At 41.0% G+C, this 18870-nt stretch overlaps 1 protein-coding gene across 1 annotated transcript; it reads right to left on the reverse strand.

The window, feature by feature from the left end:
• Nucleotides 1–5506: 5506 nt before the first annotated feature.
• On the reverse strand, nt 5507–18536 carry GPR143 (G protein-coupled receptor 143). Its single transcript, XM_021527770.2, has 8 exons — nt 18293–18536; nt 16461–16570; nt 13466–13560; nt 12012–12104; nt 11417–11526; nt 10053–10161; nt 7708–7825; nt 5507–5806 (listed from the first exon to the last, which is right to left on the reverse strand). Exons 1-8 carry the CDS (start codon nt 18534–18536, stop codon nt 5507–5509), a joined length of 1179 nt encoding a protein of 392 aa, XP_021383445.1.
• Between the last annotated feature and the right edge of the window lie 334 nt (nt 18537–18870).

Below are 18870 nucleotides of genomic sequence, written 5' to 3' on the forward strand. Positions count from 1 at the left end.
GCAACAGAGCCCAGCAAGCAAGGGTGAAAGGCCTCTATGACACTTGAAGATATTTATTAAAAAGTCTCTTGTCTTTGGCAAAATGTATTTTGCTAAGGTAGGCATTTTTATTTCATTTTAAATTCAGATATTAAATTGACAGAATTTATTGAAGAACCTGGGTATACCAGCTTTCAGACTATAAAATACCCCCTGGGAGCTAAGGAAAAAGCTGCCTTATCTAGCCTCCCCTGTATTGTTCTGGGTGTAATTGCATTCCTAGGGGATGGCTGGCTGCCTGACATGGGGCATGAGCAGAGCTGAGCTGTTACCCAGAGCACTTGGTGTGGCTGGGGGAATGCTTCTGATCCTTGGCAAGTCAAGTCTGGTGCCTTGAGGAAAGGGCTGGCAGAAGAATGCTGTGCTCCCTGTCACATGCTGCCACATGACCAGAGGCAGGGTGGAAGGATGTTTCATTGCCACATAAAATGTGGTGCTCAGTTGAGTGTTTTTGCCTAAGGAGGGACTTGCATTGTTGCCTTTTTTTTCTCTTTTCCTTCAGGAAATTCATTCAAGATCTGCTGTAGCAGCAAACCAGGAGCAGATGCCATCATGTGGCTACAGCTGCAATGAATGGCTGCCAGTGTTTTCATGCTGTCCTGAGTCTTGGTGCCCTCTGAGGGGGGAGGATGCTGCAAGGACGCCCCACCCAACACAGCTGGTTCCTCACACAAAACCAACCCCACCATGCTGTTTTACTCCCATGTCTTTAAAAGGTGCCTTTTTCAGTAAGCACAGTAACACCCACAGTGTGTTCAGTTCTCCACGTTCTCAAGACTTTCCAGGAGGTTCACAGATGCCCAAGTGGGTGGGTACCTCTGTGGTGCCAACTGAAGGGCGAGGATCCAAGACCTCCATTTACCCTCTGAGTCCCTCTCAGCTATGGAAAAGCTGGTGAAAAACTAGGATAGGACAAGGTTTCATTAACAAAGGTTGTCTTTATTAACAGACTTGTCACTGTTCCACTCTCCAGAGGAAGGAACACATCTCAATCCCCCACAGCTCATCTCCCCCACTTAAGACCCAATTTCCTACCCATAGAATTGAGGGCAGAATCTCATCCCAACGTGACACCAGGGCACAGAGACCCACGGTGACCTCGGTACTGCCACATGCCACAGGACAGAGCCCAGGGCAATAGTGGCCACCACCTTGCCAGGCTTCTCATCTCCAGGCACTGGCTTAGCAAGGACTCAAATGTCCCCTATGGAGAAGCCTGAAAGCTTCATAAGCTTCTTGCTACCCCAAAATGTGATGAATGTATGAAACTGGAGCAGCAAAAAGTCATGCCATCTCTTTCATCACTGAATGGTTTCCCTTTAGGTGCATGCTCGAATTTTCTCACCCTTTTGAAAACTTTACCTACAAACCCCATGTGACTTTAGTGTCCTGAATGATTAAGAGTTTGCTTAGAAAGGTGCAGTAAGAGAACCAGCTTTCCATACAGCTCACAGCACATCCTATTAACCAGGGAATATTAACCAGGAAAACAGATTCATGCCTGCATTCCTGGACTGCACCTCATTCCCTGCTTTCCTTTCAGTAAGATTGCATTCTTCAGCTGCCAGTTTCAATGTTCACACATGTGCCTGTCTTTTCCTTAAAAAATTAATAACCAGACATCATCTGACCTGTCTTATGTCAACTACCATGTGGTTTAGTGATCTTCCTCTGGGATTACTGTAAACTTGAGATTCCATAAAAATTTAAAACATTTTTGCAGATCAGATAACTTATTATCATGGCTACACAGTGGGAAACACTAAAGTATAAGTCAAGTGTGGTTATCCAAGGGATGGGGGATCACATTTAACATTTCACTTTCTAGCTCCATGTATTTGGTCTACAAGAAGGGCTTAGTGAGAGATGTAGTTTGGATTTTGTTACTCAGACATGTGGCGCACCTCATAAATGCAGAACTGTGGTATGCAAGAAATCTGCCTATTCATATTGTTTATTATTTTATTAGGGCTCATATTTCAGCTTTGCAATTAGCCTGAGCATCTGGCCAAATAAAATAGTAATTAAATGTATGAGGCTGGGAGTTCAAATACAGAGTGCTTAAAAACACGTGCTGGTGAATACAGAGAGAACTTGCTGTGTGTGGTTGGATTTGATAAGCTGACTGCGAGGCCAGGGAAGTGTTTAATAGAGGCAATACCACCCTGTATGTATAGATATCCTCTCTATGTGATTCAACTACACTAATTATATTTCAGTGCATGGATTCAACTACCTTTTTATTCTAATTAATGTTTGATAAATTCAGGAAGGCTTTAATTAGTATTTTATTAAAGTTCTAATACACCCAAAGTACAAGAAGCTATAGTTGACAACTGCTGTACTCATCAAACAACACTTTAGCTACATATATTTTATTAGACAGTATCTGATCCAGTTTTACTTCTGTTTACTTCTCTGAGTCACACCTTGCTGTTCCAGAGGAGCAGCTGCCCTCCTGCTCAAGGAGGGAAGAGCTGGGTGACTGGAAGTGAGTCCCTGCCACAGTGCCAGATGAAGACCCCAGACTGACTGCACCAATGGACTCCAGTACTGAGAGCTGTCACTTGTTAACCCAAGCCACGTTTGAAACTCATCTTGGAAAACAAATATGCAGGCCAGAGACAAGCACTTCCCACACTCACCTCATGACAGCTGAGCAGATACAAATCATCATCAGAATGAAAGCTAGGATGTGTTTCTGTGTGCTGATAAGCACAAGGGTTTCTCAGCAGTGGGTGGCAGACTTAAGAGGGCAGTGGTTGTGTTGGTGTCAGAGCTGTGCTGTCCAGGATGTGGTGTCTGTAGTTTGTCCTTGCTGACCCTTGGAGGACACTGGTTCCCTCAACATGAAGCTGGCTCTGGTGGCCTGTGGCTGCTCCCTCACATGCATGCAGCAAGCACATGAAGTGGGGACAATCAGGAGATGGACTCCAAAAATATATTCCTGGTAGGAAGGCAGGGGCGTCTGCTGAAATCCTTGAAGAAGGCAATTCTTTGACTGATTTGTAGAATAGTGAAGCAAGAACAAGATTTGTGTAAGGTGAAATCAAATGTGGTCATGGTTACACATGAATAGAATCAATTATTATCCAATTTTAAGCTGTAAAGGAATGCCTCCTGTACATCCACTGGAGGCTAGGAACAGCAGGTAAGGAGATCCTCACACACACACACTTCTTTTATAAGTCAAAATCTACTGTCAGTGAACTCTGCAATGCCCCTTATCAATTTCTAGATACATCAAAATTAGGTCACTTTTCTTTCTTAGGCTCTCAGATGAGTTCTATTTTTTCCTGATGACATCTCATAGATAACTGACACACAGACACACCATACTCACCCCAACAACCTTGAAAGAACAAGAAAAGGAGAGGAGCAAAGCCTGGCCCTTGCAGAAGTCTGTCCCAGAACTGGAGTTCTCCAGTGCCAGCAGCCACCTGGCACTGCTCAGGAGCTGCTCACAGCCACACAGCCCCTGTGTGGGACAGGGACAAAGCCCTGGAGCAGTGAAGGGAGGGAGGAATTAGCCTTTCAGTCATCTCACAGGGTCTCCTGCTACAGCCTGTCACCTCCCAAGTGCTTTCATGCCTCATAATTATTCCAGTTAAGCCAGAGACTGTTTATTGTGGTTTAAGGTTTTGCAGCTTGGTCCACACCACAGCATATGAAAAGGTTTACAAACAAATCCACCTCCACCTTTTTCCTGCTCTTTTGACCCCAGTTGTGATATGAGTATTGCACTGGAAAATTGTCTCTGTTTCAAAAGGCTCAGTATAATCTGCTCATAAGTGTGCTGTCTCTTCATAGTTTGGTAGGTAACAAATGACTGTGACTAAAGTAAAGGATCTGGTGATCTGCCAGTAGTTCTGACAAGGAGAGCAGCAATAAAAAGCCATAAAGCCACAAAGGTTTCCAAAGGGCACAATGCAAAAGACTTGCTACAAACCAAGCACAGCTCTGTAATGATCTGCCTAAATAGTTATCTAACCATTGTTTAACACCTTTGTATCAAACAATTGGCTCCAGAAGCTGATTGATTTTAATTAGCCAATCAATATTTTTCAGTATTGTTTCTGCTGATCTTGAATTTCTAACCTTCCTGAGGCTTCCCTGAGTAACCCAGGAAGTTAAGTTTCATGTTATTTTTGCATTAATGATTCAGCTGTCTTTAATTTCTATTATGATTTTTTTTTTTTTTTACAATAGCTGAAACTGAACTGTTGAAAATGAAAGTGGAAACAGCCAAGAAAGTTCAGCCAAAGTGGATGTGAGCAGGATTTAAAGCCCAGGCCTGGTCACATGCTGAAGAAGAGGAGGGCGATTACTTGGGCTCAAGGGGCTTCTACCATGCCATCAGACAAACTGTGCTGTAAACTGCTTCCAGCACAACCAGATAGATTACTTCTATATTTAGTATAAAGTCAAAAGCTTAGGGTAGATATGGTCATCATTGATTCTTAACTTTCAACCAATCTCGGGAATTGTTTTGATGTAGGTACCTAGGGCACTGCACAAAAAGAGGCGTGTCTGAGAAGATAAAAATGGATTTAATGGCTCTTCATTCAGCACATGAAGGTATAAAACAGACTACTTCTCAGAGAAGGGATTATTGATTCTACTTTTTCTGCTTTATGATGAGCACTCAGAGAGTGGAAGTGTTTTGTGTAAATCTTTTCTCTTAATGCACCTGCCCAGCAGCCACTGTCCTGTTAGGTAAGTACACATAAAGATCAGACTGAATCCATAGTAAAAAATAGTTTGAGGGTTTATTTTTCCTTGAACCTGGTATGAACTGGATTCTTTGTTCTGAAGTGTTTGTGGAGCCTGTGCTGGGCTCAATTTTTTTTTTAATAAAGCTTTTCAGCTCCCTAGATAACACCACACCAAAAATTCACATACACAAGCAAAAACAAGACTATGTCAGTGGAGTCAACACAAACAGGAAATAAAGTTATAGTCTGCTGTCACTAATGCTTTACCAGACTGCAAATGCTGGAAACGATGGTGCCTCAGAAATCCTAGAGCTGTAATTCTGGGTGAGGAATTTTATGCTGAGCAAGACAAGCAAGGCAACACATTTAAAAACCCAACATATGAATAGTCCATTTATTAAAACAAAAGACTTTTCTACCATAAGGAGGTTACAAGAGAGATTAAAAGAAAATGAATGTGAAAATCATAAGTAACAAATATCATTGCAGAGATATACTCCTGCTGAAAAAGGTTCAAGCCTTTATACCTGTTTACATCTCTCCTAGAAGGCAAATGAAGACATAGACCATATCTCTCTGTCTCACATGCTCTCTCACACAGTGTCACAAGTTACAGGAAATTACATCAAGCCATTGAGCACAAACCTAATTCCAGAGTATGCAATGATTCACACATTGACGTGGTTTTGTGAGTATTGACGATGTGAAAAGTTAGATCCAGGAAAAGTTAGATCCAGCTCTGCACAAAGAAACTACCAGCCCTGGTAGATGGGAGAGCTTCTGGTTAATCTTTCATCACTGCTGGTGTTACCTTCAGACAACATGCATATGGCCTCATCAGTCTGCTGGCTGTCAGTCGTTGAGATCTTCTTGGAATCATGGATGCTGCTTTGGTAGTTCACTGGTGAGGGATAGGCATTTTCCCCCACAGTTGATGAGGACATAGATTCCCAGGGTATTTCTCTTTTTCGCCATTTCAGGTCCACTCTCCATCCTGTCCAGCCATAGAAAGCTAATGTGAAGAGAAAGCCCTGCATGGGATTAAGAACCCCCTAGGAAAGAGAAGTGCAACAGGAGTTACACCAGCATGGAAGGCTTCATCCTCAACTCTAGCAAAATGATTTGCATGTATTAAAGACTTCCCTTTCACTGAATGATTGCTGACTTTGAAATACACTATTTGCACACAAATAAAAATTTAGCCATCGCAGGCCCAAACAAATAAGAGAAAAATATCATGACTTGTCTTCTAAAATGCTGAGGCCATAACAGTAAGCAATAAGTATGAAATTATTTTCTAGCATGAAGTTTAGCCAGTCAATCCTTTGGTGTGTTTTTAATGTTCCCCACAAGCTCTGGACTTTTTTATTCACAAAAGCACATATATTTTTCATTACAAGCCAAGTCAAATATATGAGAGGAGACACTAGCATAGACAGTCAAGCTTTTAAAAATAGCTGGAATTGATCTGTCTGGAATTGCTTTAGATTCTTGAGCCAGTGAAAATGTCCATCAAAGTGAGATGGAAAAATGAGGAGAGGCACTGAAAAGAAAATCCCAAGGGATCGCCAAAAACTTTTGTCTCTGTTCCCAGTGCCATGAGAGACTTAACAAATTAATGGCTTTAGATGCTTCTATTTCTCTCATAGGAAAAGAAGGAAATTATTTTTACAGCCATTTTAAAGCAGAGGTCACTCCCCAGACTTTTGCTCCAGGTGAGCAAAAGCGAGGTCCCTATCACATGAATGTGTTTACCTCCTGTCAAAAGAGGAGGAGGAGGTTGTATCACTAAAAATGTGGGTGTTGGAGTAGTGGCTGCTGCTGCCTATAATCTGTCCCCCACAAGCCTCTCCTGTAGAAAAGCAAAAGCAAATTGAGTTAACCTTCAGTCCCTCACTCAACACCCACCGCTGAAGGGAACCCAGCAAGGTAAAAGAGAGCAACCACGTGGAGAAGGCAGCTGAATAAGGGGAAGGGGTGGGGGCAGAGCTAAGGGCTGGGCAGTGGGGTTTGGTCTCCAGGGAAAGGGGGGTGGCCACCAGGGATACCTGTCCAGTGAGGGGACAAGGAAAGGAGAAACCAGGGGAAGTTACACAGGGGAAGTTGACACAGAAGTCCAAATGGGAGACTGCTTTTCCCCCCAGGAGGACTGGCTCTGTGGTGAGTAGTTACTGCCATTGCCAGGGCTGAGGATGTGGGAATTGACCGAGGTGGGAGAGTTCATGGGATACTACATATCACATCCGTTGCATCACTTAATCCTTCAATACCAAACTGCTCAAATGTATAAATCATACTCAGGCCTTGCACCTATTTAACAACTCCAGAATAAATTCTCCAGGAAAATGAACCTGCACTGTTACCTTTGAAAAATCCTTTGTCAAATATTCTAATAGGAGAAAAGAGGCTACAGTAAGAGACCAGCATCTTACAGCTATTTTTGATGCCATGTGTGAAAGACTTTTCTCCTATTTGTTCCCAAATAATGATCCAAATGTCATGACATAAGATGCAATCATTCTTTATAATAATAAAAAAAACCCACCCTAGTTGCAAACAGAGAATTCCCATGAAATGCCCATTTAATTGGGAAGCCTTCAGGAACTGTGAGCTAAAACTTTGAAGCTTGCATTATGGCAGAGTTTAGCAAGGTGAGGCTAGAAATCATTGTAGTTATCTGTTGTGGGTCTTGAAATGAGAGTGATCTTTTACAGAGAGAATACATACTCCAATAAATGGGAGAAAAAGTTGGTCTCAAAGACATTTTTTGCAAAGTTTACATGTGAAAAGCACTCCCACTGACTGCTCATTCCTTTCTCTTATTTTCTGCTTTTCTTCCTTGATTTTCAGAGTGTTTATATCCCTCAAATTCATAAACCCCACACTATAGGTGTTGTTCCAGCAGTCTTACAACAGTGATTTCTAAGCCCAAGTAATGTCACAGCTGACCCACCATTATAATCCAGGTGATCAGTGCAGCACTTCTGATGTTTTTCAGAGGCATTTCATTGATATCTGGCTGCATTTCAAGATAGAACAAAAGGGTCTCGTTGATAATATTGGATGACCAGCTGCAGCAGGAGCAAAGAAGAAAAGGACAGTTACATATGGATGTGCATGTAAAATATGCTTTGCTTTCAAAACATAGAAATTAAAACTTGAAAGGCAGTAAGATTTTTTTCAATCATAGAATCATTAAGGGTAGAAAAGAACTCTAGGATAATCAAGTCCAAGATGATTGGATTTTTTGCTAAATCTCAATCTGAAGGGACCTGTAGATCTGTGAAATAACAATCAAGGGCCAGACACCTACCTACTCACCCAAGCCTAGAGAATATAAATCAATATTAGAAAAAAAATCTGAGAATTTTAACTTGCTGCAGAACAGTAAATTTCAGAATAAAACTGAGATGAGAAGGAAATGTGATCTATAATGGGAATATCATGCATGCTGACTTCTTTCCCTTGTGCCTTAGAAGAGTTGTGCTCACAGACAAGGAACTCAGATATATGCACATGTTGTTGTAAAAGGCTGCAGGATTTCCATCTGAAGTTAGAATTTCAGGGTCAGATTAAAGACTTTCAGAATGTCCATTAAAAAACACCAAAAAGCAACACAAAAGTTGACTTTTAAATCCTTCAAAATGTTAACAATTATTTTTAATAAAGGTAATATCTGTTTCCAAATAAGGATGAGCATAATCAAGCCTCATTCATTGAAAGAAACTGAGTATGTTCTACACTAAATAAGAGATTATAGCAAATGGCTGTAAGTTCCTATGACATCTAAACAGTGAGAGAAGCATTTCTCTATAGCTGTACTGCATCTTCAGAAAAGAAACTATCAGCATTCATGTCATACTTTCTAAGGGGTTTTATATTTGTCCTCTGCACAATTATATCTTTATCACAACGTAAAACCTCCTGCTCTCCCCTCCCAAATCTGTAGGCATCTCTTCTATCCTATTTTGCCCCAACCTGCTGTCTTTGACTGAAGCGTTCCATATTTGACTTCTGGGATGGAAGGAAATCTTCCCTATGCTTCTGAGATGAGACTGCCTCAGTCTTTCCCTCCAGTAACCTTTGAGAAAGTTTTTACTCTCCAGAGCTTATGTTTTATTAGAGCAAAATCCTAAACCAGAGCTGTGATTTTATATTTTTATTAGGAAAGCCCGGAATGAGACAGAATGGAAATAAACAAATGTCCCCACAATGTCCATGGGAAATTGGCCTTTCCTTTCATGCTTTTTCCCAGATAATCAAGCTGGCCACCATTCCTTAGGTTGCAATGCACTCTGTGGTGCCTCTGGGCTCTTTCTTTCCACAGCCCTGGAAGCTTGGCTGAATCTCTGCTCCTTCTTATTTCAGCAATTTCCAGGAAGCCATGCTGAAGGATCCCTTGCTGCTGTCTCTCACTCCCTCCTCTACTGGCTACCCCACCCTTCACGTTGGAAACTTCACTTCCAAGCCAAGAGGACTGTTATTCCCCCCAAAAAGAAAATAATTTCCTTTCAGAGCACTCCAGTAGACAGCAGCCAAGAGAAGATACAAGAGGCAGCCTTTCTTCCTGCTCAGCCTGTTAAAGCAATGTAATATGAATTAATACACCTGTGTATAAAGAAGTTAAGTGGGATCTAAAGAGTGTTAAGTTTAGCCTTTTCATTTCACCACTCCAGAACCATTTCTTGTTATCCTATTCTCCTCCTCCCTATCTCTTTTCTGTCCTATGCCAACGTACTATTGTCATGGGGAAAGACAAAATATTTATTAAAAAAATATATATGGAGTTGTATTTTCTGGCCTTTCCTTATTTTCCAGTCAATATCCATGTGTTTTTCAGGCATTTGAAGATGGCAGAGCCCAGAGGTGGCTGCATTGTGTGATCATGGTCAAAGCCATGAAGCCAGACTTAGAAGCTTTTTTATTGCAGGTCCTCAGTGATGTGTTTGGTGCCAAGAGGCTCTGAGAAATGTTGATTACAGAAAGTCATCTGTCAGCCCACAGAGCTGCGAGCCTGCTCTACCAGACAGCTTCAGTCGATGCCCAACCTATTGGGAAATTTTTGCTATTGTTTCTTGCTGCTTTTGCTTTTCTGTTGGTTAAACATTTTATCATTTCCTTACAGCCAGTGAGTGATTCAGCTCCTTTGTGAACTAGTTTAGAACTGCTTTTTCCTTAGATACCTTCCCTTCTAAGCATAAAGACAAACAAATGAAGCCACCCATCCATCTTTACTCCTGCTCCTGACTCTCTCCCTCTGGGAAAAAGGCACTTTAAACAAAATAATGCACCTCTTACCAAATAACGAATACCAGCATAATTTTGAAGAAGCGCATCTGGATCTCTGTCCCCAGACGTCTTTCATTCTCTGTGTAAATTCCTTGTCTCCCTTTCAGTAAAGAGGCAACTGAAAAGTATACAATTATGTTCATTAATATATGCACATGTTGTTAGAGTAGGCACAAAAATCCAGAAGATAGAGGCCTGAAAGAGGGAACAAAGGAATGAATGGATTTGTCTCCAGCAGCTGTTCAGAAGCTGGAAGGACCATTTTCAAGGAATCTCACATACAGCCTAATACTAAAGGAAAATAATTACACGCAGCTGGATTCCTAAAATGAAAGATATCCCACTATTTTTTTTTCTCTCAATCCCACTGAACATACGAAATAGTATGATCAATGTAATTCTATTTCATAACAAAAGGTAGCATGTACCTTCTATATAATGTGATATAATTATCATGTGATGTTTAAATAGAATCTTCTATCTTATTTTGCACACCATTTTTCATTGTGTCATTGATACAACATTAGCTACACCTCTAAAATATGAAGACAGATTGTCAGCAAAAAAAAATTATGCCACATGCTGTTCAGATATCACAAGGAATATACAAATGCAAACACAAATATACAAAGAACAATTTTTTTATGGGAACAACTTCTTAAAAGAACAACTGTTTTATTGAAAATGAGTATGGCTGAGGGACAGAATGAATGGGATAAAGATTAAACTGAGAATACTTGATTTTCTCCAGCTTTTTTGTATAATCAATGTGTAGATGAATTCAGGTACTGCAAACATCTAGCAATGATCATATTACATGCAAAGAATGCCTTGAATCTGTGGCTTTTTTCCAGCCTCACTTCTTCCAAGCAGTAGGTAATAAATTGAACTGGAACATCAAGATCCCATCTGAGTTGTGTACAATTCGCATTTGTTTCATAATCTCAGAAGTGACAAAATTCTGATCACATTTTATTACATTTTTTGCTCTAGGGCTGCCAAGAAGTTAGATAAACTCTCAGATCTCACCAGCTAGAATTAATTACATTTCAAAGTCGAGGTTGGTACCAAAACTACAGTAGAGTTAAGCATCCAGGGTACATTGCCTCAAAAGCTTTAAATTAAGTAACATGGAAGCATGTTTGCCCACCTGCAGTTAGAGGCTAGTAAGAGAATATCTTGTGTGTCTCTAGGGCAAATTCCCCATCAAAATGGAGTCTTCATCTCCGTAGGCAACTGCTTCCCACCCTGTGCTATATCTTTATGATTTAACAAGGAGCTGTCCCACATCACTGAGTACAAAGCCATGACTTTCTACAGTACTATGTTGCTAAATAACAGAGACTGATTGATGCTGGCCATTAGGAACATACCTGCTGATACTGTCCTTCTAAACAGGATTGGGTTGGCCACAAGCACTAGCAGGAGTGGGGCATAGGTTGTGATGTAATGTGGGATTGCATGTTCCAAGCCATTTTCACAGCTGAGAAGAAATAATTAAAAGATAATGCATTTTATTCTCCACAGCTCACTTCTCTGGCTGGTCTATGCATGTCACCTTTAACTTAAAAAGAAAAAAAAAAAAGGGGGGATTAAGCAAACAAATGCAAAATTTTAATTTATGGACCTTTACCATCAGTTCACATAGGACATAAAGTTGATTTTAAACATGCACTATCTGTGGATTTTTCTCAAATTGAAAAGAAAGCTAAAATCAGGAATGGGAAAAGTGTGTCTCATAGAAGCTTTATCACAGCATGCCCAAGTGCCTGTACTGCCTGGCATATTTCTTCAGGGCCCTCTAAAGCCCAGGCAGGTATTTTAAGCATAAACACTGACTCAGTGGGACATCCTTGGCAGAGATCAAAATGCTCAGCTTTTGAATGTCTGTCTCTAAAGCTGACCAAAAGACACTCAAATGCCCAGAGAAAGCCCCAATTTCACAGTCTGTTTCCAGAGCCTGCTTACCTGGAGAGAGAGGGGTAGTAAAGCAGAGCAATCCCCTCCACACAGAGCATCACTGCAAGGCCCCACGTCATCATGTGGTACAGCACAATCGTACTGCAAGCACCAAACACGACAGGCACAATTAAAGATATCCAAACTTACGTTTCCCACATTGCAAGCTAAAAATAGGATCCTCACTGAAAAAGATTTTTACAGACAGGAAATTGTGCAGAACAACGCTGGCAATACATTAAATTAAGGAAAGCAGGTGGGTGGGGGCAGTCCTTCAGAAGAATAAGCCAAAGCAGTTATTCAGGCTTGCATGTCGAAGTCCTGTCCCTTCCAGCCTGTAGGGTGGAGGGGACAAGGCTTCTTCCCTACCCTTACTATTGAGAAAGAACCCTGCATCTTTCATTTCTCCTGCAGAGAGCAAATTAGCAGATTAAAATTTAAGAAGGGAGATGAGCATCCTCACCTCCATCCTTTTGTGATATGTAGAAAATAATATTTAACATTCAGAGCTGGATACTGCTCCCATCTTAGGAAGATTCAGATCTGTGTTTGTAGAAAGTCTTTTGATGCTTACTCTGATCCCAGAATCAAACCCAAATACACATGATTTTTTGGTTAACAGGGATGGAGGAAGGAGGCAGGTCCCAGCTGTTTGACTAGAACTTTGGGACTTTAGACAGTTGAGAATAAACCTGATTTTGTAAAGTTAACTCAAAAAACCTCATTTTGGTTACACCTGCAGAGAACCATATCCTTAGTATCTGACTCCTCTGTATCATCTGAGAACAGATTCATGTAATTCCACTTTTATCAGAAGCAACTGAAGGTTATTTTGCTCTTCTAACAACCCACTTAGAAACATTTTTTTCTGTCTTGCATTAAAGCATGGTACTTTCCAAAGAGTTTAGGTTCTTCTGTTACAGGCATTGCAGAAGAATATATGATAAATACATATTTTTCTTATGAGGGACTTTAGAAGTGTGATCAGAAGGGCAATAATGACGACACTCGCTGAAAAATTGCTAAAATAAAATATCAGAAAAAAAGAAAAAAAAACAGAATTAACCATATGAAATTAACAGGATGAAGTCCAGCACTTTCTCCCTCCAAATTTTCATTTTCAGTACAACACTATATTTTTGCTGCAAAAATCAATTTCAGATGCAGAGTAGGGACAAAAATAGTCACCTCATTGCCATAAAGTTTATAGACCACAATTTGCTCCATATTTTTCCACAGGTTAAATGAATTCAGTTACATTTAAGTTTAAGTTGTACATAAATCAGCATCTGAGCATTGCCCTGGCAATTTAAGCACTTAGAACACCACATCCCTATCATTACCTGGTAACTATATGAGAGTCAGATGGTTGCACAAGACTCACTCATACTCTTAGGTAGCTGCAAACAGAGACATACAGTGTTGGAGGGAAAAAAACAAATTCAGAGCTTTAACTCTGGTACCTCAGTCCAGCTGATCTTCTCACCACCAAGTAAGAATCAACAGCATAGCAAAACAACCACCAGAAGCCAGCACTATATAACAACTGGATCCACATCTAGAGGGGAAAGAAGTGCCAAACATCACAGCTGCTTCTCCAGTACCACTGGGGCAGGGAAAGGACTCAAACTTTTGGCCTGGTGATTTATTCTTTTAATTTGTGTATTTTCCAGATGAGATTTTGAAGTATGAAATCTTACTCAAAATCACAGGAACATTGTTGTAGCCTATGGGTCAAGTCATAGGTAAATTGAACAGCATTTTTTTTCACAGCTCATTTTCTGATTTAGAAAACCTGTCATTTATCACTCTGTTCCTAACCTGAACATGGTAAGTGAAGCCCAAAGAAATTTATAGCAAGGATGTTTTAATTTTAGGTTAAAATTGCAGTTGTTTCTCAGTGGCTGAGGCATAAAAATATATCTGAGGTCAGTCATAACCACAGTGTGCCTATGCATTTGTAGGTTCTGCATGTGATGGGTGTTTTCTCCATGCAAAAGATGCTTATCAAGAAAAAAACTCATTAATGAGAAAACCACTCATGATCTGGAAGAATACACCTACTGAACTCCCTAAGTGCTTTCTTCAATAAAAATCCAAAGGAAACAGGTTCAAGTCAAGCTAAATATTCCACAGCATTCTTGAGTTGACCCTATGCATTTTTCCCATGGGCTTACATAAGAAAAGTGACCTTTCTTTGCCACTGTATATAAATTCCACATTTCTTCCCCATAGGAGCTAGCTCTTTGTAATAGTCTGGGAGTGTTTTAATATTCATGCTATCTTTCCTCCAAGCCATCTTTCAGTTCTTATCTGAATATCCTTTATCACAGCTCCATAGTAGCATCGTTTTACATCTGGAAATCAACATACTTGTTACTGAGCCAAACGTTGGTGAATAGAGATCTAGCAGTCCTTCCTCCAAAAGGCAAATCAAGCTGGGAAATATTTCCTTTCACCATGGGTGTAGACCCTACCTCTAGTAATTTGTGGCATGAATTATTCAGTATTTAATTCAAACATCATGGTATTTTCCTAGAGCACAGGAGGCAGAAAATAAAATCCCAGTCTTCCTTCTAATGCACTTTACCCATAGCACTCAGCATGTAACTTCATCATCACATTTACGTGTTTGCTGCAGTTGAAAAATGCACAATTTACTACCCATAAACACACATATACAAAAATAAACTGCAGCATCTTTCCAGAAAATCCAACACAGATAAAACTGTCTCCAAAAATAATATAAAGCAGATGTACTTAAACCCTAAAGCTTCATATGATATCTTACTTTTTAGCAAAACATCTTGCTGCAGTGTCTGAAAAGGCACTCTGCAAACCATTCAAGGGAGATATCCTAAAGTTTCACTATTTGGAGTTTGTATAGGTTTGTGGTTAAGAGAAATAAAACAATAGTACTAAAAGAAAAATAAAATAGAATCGGAAACATTTTATTAACTCACATGAGAATACGTTAGGGGAAATGAATGAAAGAAGGGTTATTTTTCATTCCAATATAGTTGAATCTAAATTTAAAATTACTCAAATTACAGCATTTTCCTGGAGCACAAGTAAGGGAAAATAAAAATTGTGGTAGACCGCTAGGCTGCTCACCATCTAACCTGAAATTCAAATGAAAAACAAACAGTCTGCATCCTGTACCCTGTCATGTTTAAAAATACATTTTTATGTGTTATGGGCCAGAAAGTGAAATATGAGAAGGAGAGGGTTTTCAGCAGAACATTCTTGCTGCAAGATATTGAGATTTTTGGTTCTTTGTCAACAAAAAAAAACCAACAGCATTTGCATCTAATAAGCAAAACTTAAAGAGGTGTGAAAGAATTAAGCATTGATAGATGTATACAATTTATATTTGTGTCCATGGCACAAAACTATCCTGTTTGTAACTGCTTTTATATAGGCATATAAAGCACAGTGAGTTCAATTTGGCACATATTGCTTTATTTTAAAACTAGTGGAGCTGAATAATTTTGACATACAACCTATCCCCTGCTACATTGTAAACTTTGAATTGCAAAGCAAATACTGCTATTGCTCATGCATTAATTCATTGGCAATCCCACATTCCTATTGAATCTGGGTAAAGTGATGGTCTTGTAATTCTCAAAGTTTTGGTGAAAACCATGACCTTTATTCTTGTACAGTAAGCTCAAATTATATTTCCCAGTGTTTTGATTATAAAATTTGGATCTGAGTTTCAATGTGTACTTTTGGAATGCATTTACATTTTCTTATTCTTGCATTTTAATCCAGATGATACTCAATTAGACTTGGCCAGGTGCAGTTGTCACGATGCAGCCCAGCAATTTGAGCTGAAATCCCACATGGCAGGGACAGACCTTCTGCCAGCAGATTTGTGGCTATGAGTATATTTCTCCTGTTGTCCCTCTGTGTCTAAAACACACAGTCTCGTGCCACAAAAGCTAATTTGAGCTACCCCAAGTTTCAGGAGGTCCTTGCTGCCACCACAGAGGCTGCAGTTCCTGCCACAGAAGACAGATAACCTCACGCTGCCAGTGCAATGGAGCCACTGGGGCATTTGTGCTGCTGTGCTAGCAGAAGCTCAAACAATGGTTCACAGCCCTTTTGGGGTTGCTTATATGCTTTTGGTTCCATGTCCCTGACTTTGGTGTACTCCACTCCCCTGGCACTCCTGCGAGGAGTGAATACCACAGAACTCCCAGGATCAGCCTGACCCAGCTGCCCTACATCCCCACCACCATCCAGCACCACCAGCACCCTGCCCGCCCTGACCAGGCTCACAGAGGGAGGCATGAACGCACTTGCAGGGGTGTGGCAGAGGCTGAAACCATCATATTCAGGCTCTGACTCACAGCCACATTTCCTTTTGGACACAGCAGTTTTCCTTTCAGATTCCCCCTGTGGAAGGACTCTTAACTGGGAGCAGAAGAAAGGGGGGATGATCTCGGTACCTACCGCGCTCCCCACACAGAAAGTGGAAGGCCACACGTCAGTCCCATTCACCACAGAAATGTTAGCTATGAAGGCAGGGAAGCCCAGCCATACACTTGACCTGAAGATCATACCTAAAGAAAAAAATGCATTAATGCTTTGAATCTGCTGGTGTGATTTGAGTCACATGCTTTTCCCTGCCACATATTTCACATCGCAGCCCAGATTTTGTGTGTCTGCAGGAAGGCGATGGCTGCAGAGGAGCACAGCAGGGACAATTGTGCTATTTAAATGTCAGTGCGATCATTCAGGGAAAGTAGCCCCAAGAGTCAGAAGCTGCTGGGACTTAAAACACTACATAGCTAAGGATCTTATTTAGAGATGCTGTCACATGCTTCCCAACATAAATTGGGTAGCATTTAACAGATTGACATGAAACACTAAATAACTGTTTACCAGCATAAGTTCATACACTGATATTCACCTCTCTATAAAATCCCCCATTGCAGAAAAAGAGTTATTTTTCACTTTTCTCTGCCTTCATTTTACAGGCTGCCCTTTTCCTCTGTCACAGGACTGAGCAAAAGCAGCACTTCTGAATTAGGTAACAACAATGCCCTTTTTAAAAATTAACTTAGAGTTTGTTCGTGGGGTTTTCTGGGTTTGTTGAAATAAAGCACCAACAGGAAAGAGAACAAAATGGCCAGGTTTCCCACCAAGAATGAACTGTTTTCTACTCACCGAAGTGAGTCTAATACATAAACAATGGATAACTAGTTTGAGTTTGCCAGTGAAAGAGGAAGGGAGTAAAATAACTTTATTGTTGGCTTCATCTGACTGAAAGGACCTTTTCCAAGTGCATGCACATATGTATTTTCCGTATCTCTTGCTTTACTTCCTTTATAATCTTTGTTTTAGTATTGGTACTTATTAGGTACTGTGAGAGAACCTGGCTGGGTGTGAAAAGGGAAGAGAAATGAAGCACAAAGACACACAGACACACAGACTCACTCACAGCCCCCAGCAGTGAGACAAAACAGCCCTTCTTCTATTACCTATTTGGTGGGGGGGGGGGGTGGGGGGGTGGGGTGGGGGGGAAATGCTACTGTAGAAGCAAACTTGTCCTGTATTTTCATAGCACATGTCATGAGAATTTATACCAAATTTGACAGTAAATGACTGATGGGAAGAATTACCAAATGGCTGATGGGACAACTGAAGACATACTAGTTTCACTTTGACTCGTGCATGCTGTTTTAGTCTCCACTGGTTTATTCCTCCAGACTGTCCGCTAGGGTCTGGGCAGCAGCTTGTCCTTGATAAGGTAGCTTTACTCACATTTCAAAAGCCTGTGTCCAGCATGATCTGTGTGCAGCTGCAAGTCAAACTCATTTTCTGACTATGTGATGTGCCCAGAGAAGCAGCTGGCACATGAGCAGGAGGCATAGTTGGTCCAAAAGGATTTGAGGGTATAGAGGACAGTGGTTTTCAAATGCAGTTCTATGGATTGGCTAAATATTTGATGTCAGATTTATTTTCCAATGTGCTGCCTCACCTCCACTTTTATGCCTTACTCTGAGAAGCATTGCCATTCTAGATTTTAATTTGGTTTAAAGCAGAGATTTTGGTGCAGATTTGTCAAGAGCTTTCACTTCCACTGTATAACTATTAAACAAGAGCCTTCTCCCCAAAGACCCATAATTTCCCGATCTTACTTAGTCCAAATCTTCCTGTGAACACAAACAGCATGCTTCCCTCAGACATCTCTGCTGTCCACTCACCAGCTTCATTTGTCTGTACCTCAGAGCAAAAAGAACCTGTTACAGCAATGGCAAGGACATAAAGATCACACTTACCTAAGCCTCCAAGGATGTCACAAATAGAGATAAAGAGAAGGATGGTGGAGGAGGAGGAGGCTTTGGGCAACTTCCGTGGGCTTTGTCCCTTCTTTGGCAGAAGCTGCAGGATGGTCAATAGCAGGCTGATGGAGGCACTGCCAATGCAGACTCCACAGAAGACTTCAGGCTGGAAGTTCATCACCAGCTGTGTAGCTGCATCCCGGTTTGGGCAGCAGTAGGTTTCTAACCTTGGAGAAGCCATGAAACGTCTGACTGGTGGAGAGGCCCCACGAGCAGAAGAAAACGCTGTTGCTTTCCCAAGGCAGCATTCACTTTTTCTTCACCCTCCCCATTAGTCCTCAGTGGTGAGAATCACGCGATTGATGGATCATGTGCTGCTGCTGCTGCTGCTGCTGCTGCTGGAAGTAAATCCCCTAGAGCTGCCTTTCTCAGCCTCTCCTAGCAAGGAGATCAGATCTGAACAAGAAACCACAGTGTAATGTGAAACATGCCCCATGCTCGCTCAGAGCCATTGGCAACAGTTCACTCAAATATTTTTGCTTGCACACTATATGACACAGGAAGACTTAAACTCA

Source organism: Lonchura striata, chromosome 2 (genome assembly GCF_046129695.1).
Source record: "Lonchura striata isolate bLonStr1 chromosome 2, bLonStr1.mat, whole genome shotgun sequence".
Taxonomy (NCBI): domain Eukaryota; kingdom Metazoa; phylum Chordata; class Aves; order Passeriformes; family Estrildidae; genus Lonchura; species Lonchura striata.